General features: G+C 41.4%; 1 protein-coding gene across 3 annotated transcripts in view; it reads left to right on the top strand.

Moving 5' to 3' along the window:
* The window catches only part of mtmr4 (myotubularin related protein 4), a 72,063-nt gene that overhangs the window by 18,457 nt on the left and 33,784 nt on the right, over nucleotides 1-19,822 (top strand). For 2 of the 3 annotated variants that reach the window (XM_053485055.1, XM_053485056.1), the window contains exon 3: nucleotides 19,491-19,580. In XM_053485055.1, the coding sequence (XP_053341030.1) occupies nucleotides 19,491-19,580 (90 nt within the window). Of the gene's footprint in view, nucleotides 1-3,234; nucleotides 3,587-19,490; nucleotides 19,581-19,822 lie in introns of those variants that run through there. The other variant, XM_053485054.1, reaches the window with a different exon arrangement.

Consider the following 19,822-nt stretch of genomic DNA (forward strand, 5'->3'; position numbering starts at 1 on the left):
ATTTCTTCACATGGCCTGAGACACGCAAGAGAGCTCAATGTGTTTGTGTGCAGTGGGGTAGAATTCAGGGTGTCCTCCTTTCCCAAAATAACCACTAACATGGGGCCATATCAGGATTCGCTCAGTTACTGTGTTTGTGTGCATGAGTAAGGAAGAGGGTTAGAACTCGTAATGTTCCCTCACACACACTAGACAGTGTGTAAAGAAGCTCAGTTAGCCTACTGTGGCATGTTATTTTTGCCTAGTTCATGTGCGGAAACATTTATTTATTTTTAAACTTTGGGAGGAAAGTAAAATATTTTTAAATAATAATCACTGCTTGAGGAACATCCTATAAACCCAGTCATTTGAAGATTGGCCAATGGTAAACTCGTGGATCGGTTGGTTTAGATTCGAATGGAAATTATTCTTTGGTGTATAAAGTGTTTTTCACTCAGGAACGCGGCACAAATGTACAACCATGGCTTAAGAAATCCAGCAATGTCCCTTGACCTCCCCCCCCAAAAGCTCAGATATATCAAATTCAAATTTTATTTGTCACATACACCGTCATACACAGTACGATATGCAGTGAAATGCTTAGACAACTGCTCGTGACCTAAGAATAAAAAAATAGGAATAGGAAATAAATATGAAAATTAAAATAAAGTGTAAGTTTAACTAGGGAAGAATAAAATAAAAATATACAAATAAAAGTTAAAAATAAAATAACTGTACCCAAAAATACACAATATAGAAAATATATGGAGAATATATGAAAAAATGTAAAACAATAAGAGCAGCCGAATAAATGGTAATAAAAGAATGGTAATGTCCATGGTTGTGCAATCCACATATTAAAAGTGACTTATGCAGTGCAAATATGCTTAAAGTGATTTATTTAAAGTGACTTGTGATGGAGTGATTTGATGACCACAAAGTGTAGTTGTGCAGTGGCCACTAGTGTAAACAAATGTTCAGTGTGTTTGTAAAAACCATATGTGTGGGTCAGTACTGTGTGGTGGTGTGATTGAGAGACCGTATTGCCTGCGGGAAGAAGCTCCTCCTCAGTCTCTCTGTGTTGGCCTTCAGGGAGCGGAATTGCTTTCCTGACCTCAACAGAGAGAACAGTCCATTGTTGGAATGGCTGAGGTCCTTCACGATCTTCCTGGCCTTGGTCCAGCACCGCCTGCTGTAGATTGAGTGCAGGTCAGGGAGCTCGGTGCGGATGGTGCGCTCAGCTGATCGCACAACCCTCTGTAGAGCTCGTCTGTCCTGCATGGTGCTGTTCCCGAACCAGGTCGTGATGTTTCCCGTCAGGATGCTCTCTATGGTGCAGGAGTAAAAGTTCCTGAGCACCTTGGAGGGCAGTCAGAAGTCTCTCAAGCGTCTGAGGTGGTAGAGACGCTGTCGGGCCTTTTTCACCACGGTGTTGATGTGACAGGACCATGACAGGTCCTGCGTGATGTGAACACCGAGGTATTTGAAGCTGTCCACTCTCTCCACTGGGCTCTCGTTGATGACGGGGGTCTGGTAGTTCCTCTCCTGTTTGGTGCTAAAGTCCACTATCAACTCCTTTGTCTTACTGACGTTTAGAAGGAGGTTGTTCCTCTGGCACCAGTTCTCCAGATTTCTAATCTCTTTCTGGTAGGCTGTCTCATTGTTATCAGAGATCAGGCCCACCACGACGGTGTTGTCAGCAAACTTAATGATGGTGGTGGAGCTGGTAGTGGCCACACAGACATATGTGTACAAAGAGTACAGCAGGGGGCTCAGAACACAACCCTGGGGGGCTCCAGTGCTGAGAGTGATGGAGGCTGAGACGTGTCTGCCCATCCTTACTGCCTGTGGTCTGCCAGTTAGGAAGTTGGAGATCCACAGACACATAGATGAGCCGAGTCCCAGGTGCTCCAGCTTGGTGTTGAGTGTGGAGGGAATTAAGAATTTTCATTAAAGAATTGTAAAAAGCATTAAAAATAAGAAACACAAATTCTTGGCTTCCAAAGCAAAGCTATATATAGGCTGTAACCAATTTCATACAAAAGCACTTATCTTTACCACGGCAGCAAAAATTAAATCTGACCATGTGGAATCAGTTCAGTTTCTCTGAGGGACATAAAAAAAAAAAAAAAATCCCCACTATGGATTAACACACTGATCCTGATCCCAGTGTTAACCCTAACATACTCAACTAATTGGCAGTCCATTAGTGCTCCTCCTCATTCTGTGTACCAATCACCCCAACACTGCTACCAGAGGAGCTGGAAAGTCAGAAGCAGAATTGGGCATTTTGATATTCGAATGAAAACCTGAATGACAAAGTGTATTTTTAAATAAGATTACAAATTAGAGAGAAAGAGAGGGGGGTCTGACCCCAGCTGAGTTCGCTAGGACGCACAGAAGGAGTTTGTTTGTGTTTTGTGTTTGTGATGTCACTGCAAAGGTGTCACGGGTACAGCACACCGGGTCACCATCGGCACAGGCAGATGCGCAGGGGTTATGGGCTATTCGACCGGCACGGCGTGTCCTCAGAGAGGAGCGTGAGTAACACAGCGCATTCTAGCGCCGTAAACGCTGCAGTGTTTAGAGAGGGAGAGATGAGGTAGGGAGACTGGGAGGGGTGGGGGAGGGGGGGGCTGTGGTGTTGGAGATTGCTGTGTCATTGGTGCACTCTGCATGCTCACTGGCGCCCTCTTTCACTAGCACGCGCTCTCTGTTGCTTTCCCTTTTATTTTCTCTACCTCTCTCGAAGATCGTGACAGTATGCCGAAGCCTCGCCCCTCCTCCTCCTCCTCCTTCAGCCACGCAGCACGAAGTAGTACATCTCTCGTCTACGACAACGCGTGTGTGTGTAAAGGGGAAATTATGAAATCGGATGACGTTGTTGAAAGGAGACCTGGGAATCCTATATATTTGAGCTCAGATAAACAAACGACGTTTTAAAGATAAGCTGTGTGTGTGTGTGTGTGTGTGTGTGTGCGTGCCGGCTGCTGCTGCTGAGGTAGCAGACTAGTGCAGATGAAATCTCGGTGAAGGGTGAGCAAGGAAGAAAGAGGGGCGGGGGAGGAGCAGGAGATGCATGTGAGCAAAGAGGTTGAGATTGTCAGGGGGCGGAGCTTAGTATCAGGCAATATCCTGTTTCTTTCGCCTTGCCTGCCTCTGTCGCTCTCCATCTTCAGTCCACCTGCCGTCGCCTCTCTCCTCTTTTGCTTTTTGCGCTGCTTCATCCTTCACCGTTCTAAATTTGAGCAGCAGGTTCAACAGGATTAACGCACACACACGCACGCTCACACACACACAGATGCTGGTGTTTAGTGTTTTGCGAGTTTATGCGAGTTCGTATTTTCTTACCTCCTTAACGGAACGGTGGCTGCTTCCCTGACCCGGTAGTCTGTGTGTGTAGAGAAACCGAAAGGCAGCTGGTGTGTGTCTGGACCGCGTGTGTATGAGAGAGAGAAGAGAAAGCCGCCAGAGCAGCCGGAGAAGGAAGGATGGTTTTGCCGATAAAGCTGCTCCTGCGAGTGCATGTCTCCGGGGCGACAGAGCCCTGCCCCTTCTCGCCATGAGCCGGGTCAACCGCGTCTCCTGCTCCATGCTCAACTGTTTTGTAAGTTCAGTGTGTGTGTGTGTGTGTGTGTGTGTGTGTGTGTGTGTGTGTTTGAAAAGGAGTGTATGTAGATGTGAACAAGTGGTGTTGATGATCTGGTGTGTGTGTGAGTGTTAGCACTTGAGCTTACAACGCTAACTGGAGTGACTGAGAATTCTGTTCTCGGAAAGAGAGAGATGGACAAATATGCTCTTCTGATTCCTTTGCTTTTATTCTGGCCGTGTTTGTGTGAGGACGAGAATGTGCTCGCTCTGTGCTATGGAATACACAACCCCTTAGGTAAAAAGTTCATCATATTCCATCCTTCCTTCCTCCAACTTCTATTTTCTTTTTTTCCCATTTTCAATTTTCTGTCTTCTGTCATTTCATTTGTTCCTTTATTTTGTCAGGTTTATTGACATGTATGTATAAGCTTACAGTATTTTCGGTTTGTTTTTCTCTCCCTCCCTTTTTTTTGTTCTACATCTCTTCTTGTTTTTCTTTTACTTTTTCTTTCTGCTTTTCATTTTCTGACTTTTTTTTTTGCTCTGTCAAATCTTTTTTTTTTTCATTCTTTCTTTCCTTCCTGTCCTTTCTTTTCACACATCAATAGTGTCATCTAACTCCTCAGTCCAGTTTCAGCACATCTTGTTCTTTCTTTTTTGTCCGTCCACTTAGGTCACTTGTATACTTGTTTTCCTGTGCTCCAATAGGCCCTTTTTTTGTGTCTCATCTGTCCATGTCCTTGGCTGTGTATTGAAGTTTCTCTGAACCTCATAATTTTAATGTTCTTGTGTTGCTGGAGGATGAGATGATGATGATACGCTAGGTCTGGGACCTGGAGGAGAAAGCGGTGTCTCTGTTCTGCAGATGACCTCTTGATCCCTCGGCATCGCTCCACACCCTGCACGCTGACTCTGAGGCTGGTCTCACACTGGGCATGATTACTCACAAAGTACGACTGCACGCCCTGTTGTTCTGCCGCACTCTCAGAAACAGCATGTGGCCGTATGAACCTAGTTGGTTTGGTGATACAGAAACAAACAGAAAAGGAGGAGAGTACAGTGGAGTCTTTGCACTGACGCCTAGTAGTGTTGATTATTATAGAGAAGAGCGGCTCTCTCGCATGCCTTCCCACTTTCAGCTACAGCCAGGCAGTTCAGACCACAAGACCGGCGAGTGCGATGAATTTACACACATTTCGGAGACTAACAGGATGCACTGATGATGTCACATTCTAAAACGGGGTGCCCTGTACCAGGCTTGAGAGAACTACTTTTTACTTTTTTTACATTTTATTTTATTTTTCTCTTATGAGTGTTTAAGTGTGTTCACACCACTCACACAAACAAGGAATGTGTACATGGAGGTCCTAATTTGAAAGCAGCCTGATTGGCTGATCGGTTTTCAGGACAAAAGCAGAGATGAGCGTGAAAATGAAGTCGCAGCGGGAAAAGGATGAATAGTAACTCTCAGTGACTGAATTTGGATGACACTTGGTTTTAAAAGTCAATATATTGGTACAGGAATTAAAATGAACATACTGAACAATTAGTAACGGGAACCAGGACTAAAATTTTAAACCGTTGACGAGAACTGTGCGTACAGATAAATAAAATGTAAAAGTCTTGTAGAACAAGAGGTGTGTGTGTTTATTGCTGTCTGGAAGGAGGTCTGGCTGTTCGTTTTACACTCAGTTGAGGTGCCTGTGAGTTTAGATCAATGCACGAGGAGCATTTTTAATCCAATTTCTGTGTTTGGATGGTTTGTGATGGATTTCTGAAATGCTTTAAAAACGATCCAGATCAGAATAGCAGTGAGATTTCATAACCGGGGGGAACAAACAGTATGATCTTGAAATACAAAAAAAGATGATCAAAATACGTTATTTTATCTCCCCCCCCCCCCCCCTTTTGCTGTTACTCCAATGTGCTTTTAAGACTACGTCACTTTTAAATGTAAAATGTTCCATTTAGTAACTTTATAATAAACTCCTCCTTAATCTCTGTTTATTTAATAGATCACTACGTGGAGACTGGTCTTTCTTTGATTGCCTTTTTTACACTGGGATTCAGTCTTTCCACTTTTTTTCTCTTCATTTTTAGAATAAGCAATGCTTTTTATTTTTATTTTTTTTAATTTTTAACACCATCCCATTAACACCTGTGGTGAACTAAAGTGAACCTTTTTTTGGGGGTGGGGGGGCGGAGGTGGTCAGTCAGGCTGTAATGAAGTTTAACCCTCTATTGATTGTTTTTTGTGTGTGTATTGTGAAAGTAGTCTGCTGTTTTGAGACTGAGCGCCGTGGCCTCTGCGTCCTTTCCGGAGCTCAAGGTTGCTGAGACGGAGACGTGTTGCCATTTTTAGATAAAAGCAGTAATGAGTGTTTGGATTCAGACTGAGCACTAAACGGCTCGGATTGAACAGCCAAACGTTTTTTTTTTTTCTTCCTCCATTTCTGATGCTCTTACGCTGTTCAGCTAAACCAATCAGACCAGCAACATGAGCTTTGTGTGTGCATGTGTGGCTTCCTTTCAAGTATCTGCTTTCGTCTACATTCAGGATTATTAGCTCTGTTTGTGTGCACGTGTGATAACTCCTATGGTGGCTCATATGAGCTGGCACCGTGTCCAGCGCTGCCCAGCGAGTGAGAAGCACTAAACCGAGCCTGCAGATGGGACTTTGTGACACCGTGACACTGAGGTACATCACATCCACATTACTGGAGGTTATTACCATGTTTAGAAGTGAAATTCTTCTTAAAAATTTCCTTTAACTTTTTAAAAATCTTTAATCAATCCTTTGTGTCATATTCTAAATCAAAATGATTTAATATTGAATGCATTTTGACATTTACTCATTGGCCTCATCAGTTAAAAAAAATCCCAGCGACTTAACCTTGAGACCAACTTTGCCAGATTCTAGAGCAGGGAAAGAATTTTGTAGAATAGGCTTGCAAGCTGCATCAGAACATACCCCACAAGAGGGTATAGGTTGTATCCCTGGGATGCAAGAGGTGCCCAAATTTCGCCCCATTGACGTATTATGGTAAAGGTGTACTCTCTATTGACACAGGAAGTTCTCACAGTTGCATTTCCTGCTATGGTAACTTCCATAGGAACTTTGAAACTGAACCTAACTGTGGCTCCTAATGTCATAGAGACATGGGGCGGGGCTCATTTTACTCAGGCAGTCAATCAGTCTTTCAGGATCATTGTAAAGCTGTCAAGCCATGCCCTCTACGGCAACTGATCCCGTAGACCAGGGGTCTCCAAATCCAGTCCTGGAGGGCCAGTGTCCAACACAGTTTGGTGATTCTTCTTCTCCAGCATAACTGATTTAAATAATCTGTTAATTACTAGGTTCAGTCAGGTGTTGGTGAATTACAAACTGTGCTGGTCATTGGCCCTCCAGGACTGGATTTGGAGACCTCTGCCATAGACGTCATTTATTAAAGGCCCAAAGGCCAGAGTTTTGGCACGGCAAGCACCACTCGCATTTTCTCCAGAGAGTGCAAGGAAAGGTGTGAATTATAATTTTTTTCTCTGTGTATTTAAAAGCAAAAGTGAAATTAATCTTATGTGTTTGATATGTAAATGTTGTAAGCCCATCTTTCTTGATCAGAAAGAGCCTTTTTGTGAAGCTTTTCTTACTGGCTGCCGCCCTATATTTTATCAAGCCGCAGTTCCAGTGTAGTTGTAAACTGACCCAGACTTCCTGCTTTATACTAGTTACCAGCTTATTGCCTCTCGTCTGCTGCTCACAGGGTATCGTAACACACTCTCTGAGAAAGCACAACCTCTCTTTCCCCCTCATGTATGACCTTATGGTGTCCCTCTCGTGTCAGAGGCTGCTGTATTACCAAGCATCGCTCTTCGCATCATCAGGGTGACGTCGCCAGGAGAGTAAGATTGTGTGTTGCTCTGCCCTGCGATAAAGAGGAAAAGGAAAAAAAAAGAGAAAGTTGTCGATTTGGCTTTGTGTGATAAGAGAGAGCTAGATAATTAATTTTGTTTAATGCAAAATTCAATATGTGTCTTCAGTCTTGCAGCAGCAGCATTTTACTGTCTGGCGGTGGACGTCATAAAGCCTTTAAAGCATGTACGCAGTGCATCCACTTTTAGCGCTGGTCTCCCTGGGCTTTAAATCAAAGATGTCATTTCAGAGATCAGTTACATCTGCATGCGCGTCATATTTAGGGCGGAAGCTACACTGACGATCGTTAAGAAAAGCACTTTGTCTTTTCGTTTGTTATTCTGTGGCTCAACCGAGCTTTAATATCCCAAAGCGCAGACCTGTGACGGTTACTCAGATTAAGCAACAAAAGCGTTTCCAGTCCTGTTTTTTTTTTTTTTATCTTTTTATTTTTTTTTTTTATAAAAACCCCTCATTGATGAAATGTGTTAAGTGGTGCTGTGCTTGCACTTGGGAGTAAAGGGTGTTGAGTTGTTTAGCTGATTAGGACGGATCAATAAATCAGAAGGAACACTGCGTCATTCGGAAGGCGTATTATTTTTTGTGGAGCTTAGGCAGAATTTCTGTGTGCTCTTATCCATGTCTTTTTGCTCTTTAAATCTGCTCTGTAAAATATTAATTAGCAATTAAAAATAAAAACAAAAAGGGGGAAAATATAAATGCAGAGATGACAAGGAGAGAAGGAACACTAGTTGTGAATGTGACTGTTATGTCCCTTCTCTCTCTTTCTCTCTCACTCACTCACACACACGTCACTCTTTCACTCACACACGCTTTGACTAAAAGGGCTTTTCCCTAAAAACTAGAAAGTGTTGAAAGAAATGATGTGCGGTTACAAATTGAGGATTTGTTGTAGATATTTGACTTATTCTAGTTGCTGATGGAAAAGATTAGGTGTTAGTCATGATTATGATGATCGCCTTTCTGCTGCTCTCGTCGAGGGGTCGCCACAGCGGCCCATCCGATCCGCACAACAACTTGGCACACATTTTACGCCGGATAACCCACTGACGCATGTCTCCTGCTTTACCTGGGCTTGGGACCGGCACTACATCCAGTGGCTGGGGTTTGGGTGTTGACTGAGAATCACGTGGTAGACGAGAAACCTTACTACTGAGCCATCAATGCACTATGGTGTTATAATTACAAATCATTTACTTTTTTTTTTTTCAAGTAAAGTCAGTTTTTGTGGTCGTTTCTAAATCCTGTGTAGTGAGATGAAACACTGTGATGCACCAAGTTAATGTGTGTATTTTACAATAATTTTTAGTGTGTGCGAGGGAGAGAGAGGGAGTGAGGGATGCGCTGATAGTGATGTTCTAATCCACAAGAGATAATCCCATTCAGAGTAAAGCCCCTGATCAGATTAGGTTCCTCAGGCAGCTCCACGTGGCAGCGCGATGTTTATAGAAAAGGAAGCGACAGCAGACTGGAGGATGTGTGAGCAGAACGAGACGAGTGTGAATTCCAGTTCTGAAAGAAAAACGGGGTCCTGGAAAACGCGCCGTTGCCATAGAAACAGGGCTGAAATCATTGGGTGCGTGTGTGCACACATTTCTGGTGGTCTGGACTCTCTCTATGCCAGATTTATTCATACTTTATCACCTTGGTCATTCATTTTCTCTATTTTAATCTCTTTCTCTTGCCCCCTGTGTCTTGCTTTCACCGTCTCACTCTGGCACACCCTCGATCTCTGTCTCTCTTACTGTCTCCATCGCTCTCTCTTGGGTTCTTCATTGCCCGTTTTTTTGTCATTTGTCCCTTTCTGTCACTGTTGCTGTCTTTTTATTTTATTTTTTTCTCGGTCACTCACTCTCTCATTATCTCTTTATCACTTTTGTTATTACTGTGTCTCTTTGCCTCTCTGTCATTCCTTGTTACTTTCTCTTTCAGTAGATCTGTTTTTTTAGAATAAATAAAAGATTTGTGGAATGAATTAAACCAACACTTTTGTTTTAAGATCAGAGTTCATCAAAGTCTTGGGTGCTCTGTATGTTTCTTAACTCGGACCAGCTGCCCTGCACACTTTAGTGTTCCCTCAGCTCCCACACACCTGGTTTAACTACTTTGCTAATTAACAGCCTAGATGCGTTCTAATCGGCATGAAGTACCCTAAGAAGTATACTTCACAGGGTGTTCAGCCATCTTGAAAGTGTGATTTTAAACCGATGAGAGCGAAAATGTTCAGTTCGAAGTGAACTGGCAACGGTGTAGGGAATGAGTGAAGAACAGGCCTTCACTTCATCGGAAAAAGGAATAAAAAATACCCCATAAGTCATTGCGTCTTTCTGGAGCGTGAAAAAAAAAATGTAGCTTGAAAAATAATTTATATATTTATCATTATTATCAGTGACATCATATTAAAAGGACACTATATATATCTTTTTTTTTTTATTTAATTATAAAATCCTTAGTTATTATATTGGCTAATAATCTGTAATTTTTTTTAATTATTGTTATTAATAAATAAATTATTTACAACTTATACACGTTTCAATACTGTTTTATAATGTCATTAGTTTTTGTTTCAATGAATATTCAATATTTAATGTCCGTAGTGTGAAATTTCCACAGCAGCAGCGACTTAGTGTTCCAAATGGTGGAGTTTTATCGAGGGAAGTTCCCTTCATCGACATTTGGAATGGAACACAGCCCAGGTGTAATAACGCAGGGAAAACACAAAAATTTGCGGGGCAGGTGGTCCTTCAGGCCCAGAGGTTTCTATACGCTCCATACGCCTTTAGTGCTTTATACATCCACCATGATCTATACATGGTTAATGCTCCATACGTACTTATTGGTCTATAAGTATTTAGTGCTCTATATGTATTAATGCCTATATCTATTTAGTGCTCTATATGTCTACAGTGCTCTATACGTATTAGTTGTTAAGCGCTATACAAATAAAAGTTTATTGAACTGTCATTGTTGCAAAGCAGCTTCATAAAATCAAAAGAAATTATGGAAGTATGTATGGAATGTAAATGTGTGTGATTTAAAATAATTAGATAGTCCCTAATGAGCAAGCCGAGCGGTGGCAAGGAAAAACCTCCTGAGATGGCAATTGGAAAAAAACCTGAGAGGAACTAGATTCAAGAGGGAACCCATCCTCATTTGGGGCAAACGGATAGCAGATTGATCTAAAGTCATACTGTGTTTTAATTAGTGCTCTATACATATTTGGTGCTCTATAAATAGGTAATAGGAATTTAGTGTGCACTGCTCTTTATGCGCAATAGAAATTTAGCCTTTGTCATGTTAAATGTTGATGTGAAAAATAAAAGGTTTTGTACGTGGTATGCCTTAAGTTCATGGCTGGAGACAATTATTCTATAGGCATACACTGCCAAGTAAAGAACGCTGCACTTCTGTATCATCTGGCACGGAAGCCCACTGAGCACTGATGCTTTTTAAAGACAGGCCCTACTCAGGGGAACGGCACTCTCAGAAACAGCAGAGGAAGGATACAGTGGAGGAGAGTGACTGTGCAAAACAGCGTGTCCTCCATCTTTGTGTCGTGAGAGCAGCGTCATCTCAGGAGCGGGTGGAAAGAATAGGAGAGAGAGAGAGAGAGAGAGAGAGAGAGAAATCCTGTGCCGAGTGAGGGAGGAGGAGAAACGTGTTAGTGTCTCTAACTAATGCTATTAAGTGTTCATTCATGTCTCATTGTAGGGAAAACTGAGGATGTTTTAGCAGTTTATAAACACGTTAATGTTGTTCTAATTGCAATTTTCTTCTCACAGGAACATTAACAAAGAAAAGTGGCAACATTTAGGCAGGAAAACTGCAGCTAAACAAGTTAAAACAAACCGATGTATAACACCGCTAAAATAAGGTTCTTTTTCCCGAATGCCTTCACACGGACAGCCTGCAAAGCATAAGAAAAATGCGAACACATGGGTTATTTCTGTCTCGGCTCTGCTTATGTCAGGGAAACTCCCTTTAAAGCTCCAAACTAGCTCCTTCGTTCAGAAATTGCGAGCACAGTATGAGCAAAGCGTGTCCTGGAGCGAGGTGGGAATTAGCATGGAGAAACAAATCAAAACGCTTCCAGTTTCTGATCAGTATCATTTCTGGTTGTTTACATTTGTTACTAGTATTCTCCACAGATCGTATAAAACAAACAATCGAAGATTTTCTCCTTACACCTTGTACATTGGTGTCTTTTGAAGGTCAGTAATCTACTGTAGACTGAGTGAAAATAGTTAGTCTGCATGCAGGTTCGAGAGCTGTCCGTCTGTGAGATAATGCGTATGTTTAAAGCTTCTCAGGGCAGCTGATGCAGCACTTTCAGTACAGCTGCGTGAATATGCTTGCAGTGTAGAAGTGGCTAGGATATTCAGTACACTTTTTAACTAGACGTAAGACGACTCCTCCATATTGTGTCTGCTTTGGGCGTTACAGTCTGCAGTTGGTTTGGAGCAAGAAGCAAAACGTTAAATGGGGCAATAATGTGATGTTCTGGTGGTGGTTGCTGTGTTTGGTATTCCAGTGAGAACTGAGCGGGCTTCTAGCTTGCTAATGTCACCAAGGGATAGTCTTTAGATATCACCATAACTGTACTGGAATTAGTTTTAGTTTTACTGTTCAAAGCTAAATATACAGACCTCTGTCCTTTTACCGTTTATATCTATATATTTCTCACACTTCTCATTTTCCTATGATTATCCCAAGGTCCCGGATGTGTCCGATTCACGCCTCTTTTGTCGGTGTATATCTGGAGCAGTGCAAGTGGATGACTTGTGTCTGGATGACTTCCACACTTTTTTGTAATACTCTCCATTTCTCCCTAAAGTACTTTTGTTTTGAAGAGGAAAAAAAAAATCTTGTCTCACTTTGCTTTCACAGCTCCACTCAGACTCGCATTATCTCACTCACACGTGCTCAATAATACAACGCGCATGCTTTCCCGCCACACCAGGAAATATGGATGCACGTCAGGAGGAAAAACAATGGTGATGGATAGATCGCACGTGAATTTTGCCTGTTTTGTTGATGCGTCCACGGTGGACGTCTGGGAGACTGGATTAAATCTCACGCATTCGAACACTTCAGTCACTCTGGATATGTTCTTTTTTTTGTTTGTTTGTTTTTGTTTCTGCCTGGGACTAAACCAGTCCTCCTGAATGCCAGATGAGAGCTGCACGTCTTCTAGCATTAATGTCTTTCTGATAAATTTTTTTAATGTGCATTCTGAGTACATATGCACGCACGCACGCACATAAATACACTATTTTCCACGGTAACTATCATAACACCACTTATTTTTATGAAACACTTTTTGTTTGGAGGCCGGGGGTAGCTCAGTGGATAATGCAATAGACTACGGTTCGAAAGATCCCAGGTTCAAACCCCACAACCACCAAGTTGCCACTGTTGGGCCCTTGAGCAAGGCCCTTACCCCTCAACTGCTCAGATGTGTAATAAGATAAAAATGAGAAAAAAAAATTCGCTCTGGATAAAAGCGTCTGCCAAATGCCCAATAGTAGCTATTTACACTTGGTTTATACAGTCAGATTTACTACTTTTTTTTTTTTTTTTTTGCAATAGTAACATTTACATAATAGCAAACAAACCTGATTCAGCTTTCAACTTTATGGCATTAGTTGTGCTTTTGAGCAATGTTCTTGACGTAAATGCAGTCATACCTACGGCCCCTGTATGTCACACTAATGAACGGAGTGGTTCAGGGTCAGACTAAAACAAATCTAACACACAGATGATTGACTGACTGACCCTAAATATTACTTATAGAACAGATCAGCAAACCGCAGATTAAAACCGTTATGCCTACGACCACATCACAGCCATACTGATATTCAGCACAACAGCACTCCCTCTCGTGCTCCAGAAAACTGCTTATTTAAAATATTCTTTTTCACCAGAGGAGTGATGAAAACTCTCTAATTTTGTCCACTAGTGGAAAAACAAACTCGCTCAGTTATGATCTACAAGACCTGTCTCTCTCTCTCTCTTTCTCTCTCGCTCACATGTAATGCAGTGTAAGAGATTAATGCTTAATTAAACAGTAAACATCTGTATTAAACAGTTTTTTTCAATTTCTGCTGGCTTTTTAAGTAGATCTTACAGTGTGACGTTTGTAGTAGTGTAAGAAATGGGACCACCCCTAGGACGAAAAGATTGTGATCATACATGTCCAGTTTATTTAGTGAAACTTAAAATCTCAGAAGTGTTTAATTTTCTACCTAGAACAGATTATTACTTTATTAATTGTCTAGCCTATTGTGTTGGATAAAACTCATAAAACATGAAAACAACTTTTTTTTTTTTTTTTTTTTTTGGTGCAGTTTTATAACACCTTTATTATGACATCAGGTTTACACCGCATGAGGTTTGTCCTGATTTGCTCATTATTACAGAACAGAAACATGCATCATAAAGTAATTCCTTTGTGACTTGGTGTGTGTGTGTGTGTGTGTGTGCTTGTTTATTTATGCATCCCTGTTTTCTGGACATATCTAGATCCTCCTAATTGATGGGATAAGCAGAATTTGCGGATCTTCCAGATATAATTAGACACGGAGAACACAACACGGTCTGTAATCGATGACAGTCAAGAGTTTACTGGGATCAACTTGTACAGTCTAACGAGTATTTACCTCAAAAGGCTACTCAAGCCATTATTTAACACAGCTGTAAGCTGATCAGGCTTTTGTTTATATAAAAAACAACAACAAAAAAAAAAACTCTTTTTACATTTTAAAATTTCCATTTGCTAATAAGGCTTGTGCTTCTGCCATGGTTCCCCTCGTGGCAACATGCCAAGTGGAAATGGAAAGACTGGGATTCCATTCATCAGCTTAATGGAGCATTTGGAAAGAAGTGTGGTGTTTATCCGAGAGAGGGGAGAGAGAGCAAGAAATAGAGCAAATTATGTTAGTGATGCAAGAAATGGGGAACCTAAAAAAAAGAGTGAACCCTGATTGCCCCTCAGGTGTCGTCTGACCTAATGGAGTCAGGTTATGGGAATTAAGATCTGATAGATGTGTTTGTCCAATCTCAGAGAGTTGGTCGTCGCTGATTTAGCATATAGCATTTTTTTCCCCTCTCTGGGTCCTTTTAGTAGCTCTGTCGAGTGTGTTTGGCAGCTCGAATTGCTCCATTACTCCTTTATTCGATTTTCTTTACATCTCTTTACCGCGGTGTCTTCCCCTGCGTTGTTCCTTTAGGAGTCTCCTTTCGAACACCAGACTAATGGGGATTTATAGTGTAGAATTAACACATCAGTGGGCTCAGGTTAGCTGCACATGCTAACTTGCAGAAGCATCAATAAGCGTTCCCATGCTATCTGTGGTGGGTTAGGGTTTGTTGAACCTAAACTAAAGCTTTGTCTCTATTATAAAATGCTGGCTCCTTTTTTTTCTTATTTATTTTTCCAGTCTGTGTAAAGTAAATTACACCGAGATGGATCGATCAGTCAGCGCCCCACTTTGCCCATGAAGTTCTCCTCTTTTCTTTTTTTTTAACTTCAAAGACTGAATTTCTTAAAAGAATGTAGCCGGGTAAAATCTAAAATCAGCATCTAGCGCAAATGAGCTTTAGAGAAACCTTGCAACTTGTCTGGTCTTCACGGTCCAGGTCGTATTCTTCCCCTTCCTCTACTTTGACCTTTTTGTTAATCTCGTATCCTCCTTTGATATCATACTGACAGCCGATGGCTTTTGCTTGTCAGTCGTTTTGTCTAGAACAGGCACATGTGTCAGACATTCAAGGAGAAGTGAAATGGTGGAAATGTCAAAAAAAAAAAAAAGCTTGCATGTTCGCTTGCTTTTGAATTCAACAACATTAGAAGGTCTGATGGACAGTAATTTGAGGGATTATGGAGATATTCATTTTTGAAGGTTTTTTAGGTCAGTTCTTGCCCCACCCCCTCCCCTGTTTTTTTTCCATCCACAAGGCTGACACTGTTGTTGTCATCACATAAGCAGGTAGCACGGAGTTCAGTATTCATCTTGACTTGAACCTGACCGCTGTACAGTCTGTAACGTCTGCCTCACTATCATGATCTCGGCAGGTAACGTCTGGCATGTCTGGCTACGCAGAGGGTTGGGCAATGTCTCCAGACTGTCGGTACACTGGCACTGATGGATGATGGGAGCTCAGTACCTGCCTTGGAGACAGTGCTAATGTAGAATGTGTCTGTGGGAAAATAAGTGATGGAGACAAATCCGCAAGTGGGTTAATCTGAAGCAGGGATTTATCCGTGGTGTTTTGGAAAAGGGAAGGTAAAAGGTAGCTCTTGTGTATAAAACACACATGGATAGCAAAAAAATATGCGTTTCCGTGCAGTGATCTGAGTGATCTAAGCACTACACTGGGGAGACAAACCAACCTCTACAGCACAGGAGGATATAGTAGCACAGAAAGGGAGCAATATCTCTGGACCAGAATCAGTAGCGTACCTTCTTCTGAAGGACAAGGGACACACATTTGAGGATGGTAATTTATAAAACTTGGATAGAAAGATTAGATGTTTTTAAGAGAGATGTAAAAGGGGCCATATACTATATACAGTATAGTTTTTAAAAATATGATCTAAAACTATATGGAATTATGGCCACAACAGTTATTTTAAAACATGGTCAGCTGTTCTGAAACAATTCTTGCAAGAACAGTTGCAGTGCCTTTGCAAAACCCATCAAGCACCAAGATAAAACCGGCTCTCAGAAAGACCGTCCCAGGAATGCAAGACCAAAACTGACCTCTGAATTCTACACACTTCCCTTAAACTAAGAAGTTCTTGGTTGAGTTGTAAAAACATAGTTTACATTATTATATCTGAAAGTTACTAATCATTACATAATTGATATCTAGATCCTGATGTAGGGGTTAGAGGTCCAAGGAAAAACCTGTCACAAATAACTGTGGCCGAAATCTGGAAAACATTCGAAAATAACTTAGAAATGTGTTTTGGATCCAAATCAGATTTTTTCCCAGTAATATTATCAGTTATTTTTATATAATGATGAAACACAAAGCTTACTTTCTGATCTTGCCTTCGTTAAGGAGATCACGTTTGTTAAGGAGTCGCTTTAATGCAGTGAACACACAGGCTTAGCTGCCTTCCAGTTTAGCGTAAAATGCTGAGTCATTGTTTGTCCTCATTTGTAGTGTTGGAGTCGCCTCTAGGTCGTTTAGCAGTATTATCAGTAAAGTAGGGAAAAGCAGTTTAATATTCTGTAATCAAGAAATAATGATCCCACAATATTGATGCTCCACAGGCTCATTTGCATTGTAGTTGAGCCTCAATGAAGTAACTAGACAGACTCTGAGAACTGGGTTTAATTAGAGTTAAAGTTGCAGGTTATTAAAGGCCTTCAGAAGGTCACACTCTCCTTTACACTCCCCTCCCCTTCAGTCGGTCTTCTGTCCTCCCATCTGGATTGCCATCTCTCTCTCTCTCTCTCTCTCTCTCTCTCTCTCTCTCTCTCTCTCACACACACACCTGTTGCGTGGAAGAGCTTGATGAATGAAGAAGTGGATTATGCTAACAGGGGAGAAGAGGGTAGTTCTTTTTTTTCTTTCTTTTTTTTTTTTGTAGGGTGGTTTGCTCCCTGTCAGAAGAGGAGTGAATTGAGCAAGTCCTCTTGAAATCTCTCCCCTTTCCTTGCACTAAAGAAGGCAAATGCACAAACTGGCTCAAAGTCAGAGAGCTCCTTATTCGGGGGCGATTGTGTTTTTAACTTTTTTTTTTTTCCTCCCCACTCTCCGATACAGCAGGTAGCAGTTTGCACCTTGTTGGTTTTGTGAGTCACCAAGAAACACAAAGAGAAGCGAACAAGGAAGTCCCACTTTTGTACCATGCCTGATGTTGATAATTTGGAAATGGGAAAAAAAAAACCCGTTAGATTGCCTTCTTACTTTACTATGCTGTAAAGTGTAGGTCAGAGGATGAGATCGGTGTGTGTTCGCGCGCTATGAACTCACTGAGATTTCAAAGGAGATCGATGGTCCTGGTGATGTCAGGTTCCAAACAGCGGTCCACGCGTGTTCAGGTTCGATCACCTTTCAGATTTGATTAGTTCTGTATCCAGGTACGCCGTGAAGTGCTCAAGACCAGCTTTTCCAGCGGACGCCCTTGTTCTCACTGATAAAAATGAACCAGACTTTGGGGTCAAGTGTAGCATCACAGGTCTAACCAATCGTAGATGAGACAGAATTTTTCTAACCAATTATAACACAGATTTATCAGAAAAAATTGGAAGCCTGACCTTAATGTTGGGAGGGAAAATACATTTACTACTTCTTCTTCTGTTCTGTTATTTCTATCAGATTAAACACCTTAAAACAGATCCATACTACCTGCATGGAACAACTTGATTGCAAGTGATTAACAAAAAAAAATGTATTGTAAGCAGATTTAAAAAGCTGTTGCTTAAGTTTAATTAAGCTATGCGACAAGCACTGCTTCGTCACAGACAGAAAATGTTCCTGTTTGTTTGTAGCACGTCTGTCTTTCTGCTCTCCAAATGACCTGGGTGGTGGTGGTGGTGGTGTTCCTGCTTAGTAGCATCAAATCAATTGTGTTGTGTCTGACCTTTTACTTTTTAGACAGGCATACCCGAATGTGAAGCAGACGAGATGCGTCCAGAATACGCACTTGATTTGAGTCCACAAGTCCAGATTGTGTTGTGCTTGTGTCTGGTTGGCTCTTCAGGTTACATTTTGCATCGTAGAGACACTTCATCACACCATTATTTAGGGCTTTGGCATACGCACCACTTTATACTTAGAATAGATACTGTAGATCAGCAAGTTGCGTGGGAATGCTTGCATGCTTGCACTTAGCACCCTTGTACAAATGGACAGTTACAACCAGCATCTTACTTTAGATGTTTTATTTCTTGTTATTTTTTTACCACTGGGCCTTGTGCGCATACATGGGTTTATATTGCTGCATATAACTGTAGCTTTAGTTACTTGGGCAGTTTTGCTGGTGCTAGACATCTGGCAGAATTTTCATTTGTCCCTTAGCATGTGCCCCGTTTCACTTTTTATACCAGCCCTTTTATCGAAAACTCCACTTGTTCTTGTGGAGAGTGTACTTCTATCCTGTCTGGGTTTGCAGCAGAGTCATTTTCAGCGGCAAGCCCAGGGCCCTCACCTCACCCTGCGATTGCTCAAGGTCCTTCTAAGTCAATGTTTAATCTGCTACGTGATGATTGGTACCTGGTTGGTTGCAATCACAGATTACAACTTGACCTGGATTGCCGTTTTTATATTAAACCAGAAAGAGGCCTTCTAGGAACTTGCATCGATGAACCATTATTTATTTTCTTTTTTATTTTAGGTGTGCGAGCATGCACAAGCACATAACCAGCTCCAAAAAAACTTGCCTTACTTTAGTAAATCATTCTTTCGTGTTAGTGCTTGTGTTATGTCAACCTTCAGTACAGTGGTGATAGTGTTTTAGCTCCTAAAGCTTGAGTTTATAAGGTAAAGTTATGGCATGGACGAGAATGGTGATTGTGATAATTTTTTGGTTTAATTCTTTACACTTCTGGAAACCATGAAAAGTTTCTTGTCTCACAGTGCGGTTCTTAATACTGCGAATGTGCACAACAGGTACTAGAAGGGCTAGGTCACCCAAATATGACTTGTTAGCAACAACAGACCCATAGCATGCAAGGAGAGAGAATGTAAACCATTTTTGTTACCCAACAGTTAACACATCTTCCCTGATCATCTATTTGCAAAAAAAAAAAACATTTATTAAGAAATATTTGTCTGCTTGTATTTTTTTTTTACAGGATTTAATTATGCATAGATGCATCTTTTGAGCCTAATAATTGTGCCTAACAAATTCAAATTCAAATTTTATTTGTCACATACACAAACATACACAGTACGAAATGTAGTGAAATGCATATACAGTAGTATAGCCTGTATATGTATGAGATCTATAATGGTGTGCTGACTTGTGTTGCAGGGTGAGGAGGGGCCTCCCAGTCTGGAGTACATCCAGGCCAAGGACCTGTTCCCCCAGAAAGAGCTGGTCAAAGAAGACGACAGCTTACAGGTCAGCTGTTCTCTTTTTTTTGTTAAACAATGCACCAAAAAAAAACTATTTAAACTATATAAGATTACACTGGGCTGAAAAACTTGACCCAGGGAACATTACAATGCATGTTTTTTATTTTTTTTTCATGTAGAGTCGGTTGCCATGTATCCACCCCCATAGTGGAGAGGTTGGGCGTTGTACCACCTCTTCATAGTTGGCATGAACACTGATTACAAATGGCTTGTCTAATGTCCCTTGTA

This window comes from Clarias gariepinus, chromosome 24 (genome assembly GCF_024256425.1).
Source record: "Clarias gariepinus isolate MV-2021 ecotype Netherlands chromosome 24, CGAR_prim_01v2, whole genome shotgun sequence".
Lineage (NCBI taxonomy): Eukaryota > Metazoa > Chordata > Actinopteri > Siluriformes > Clariidae > Clarias > Clarias gariepinus.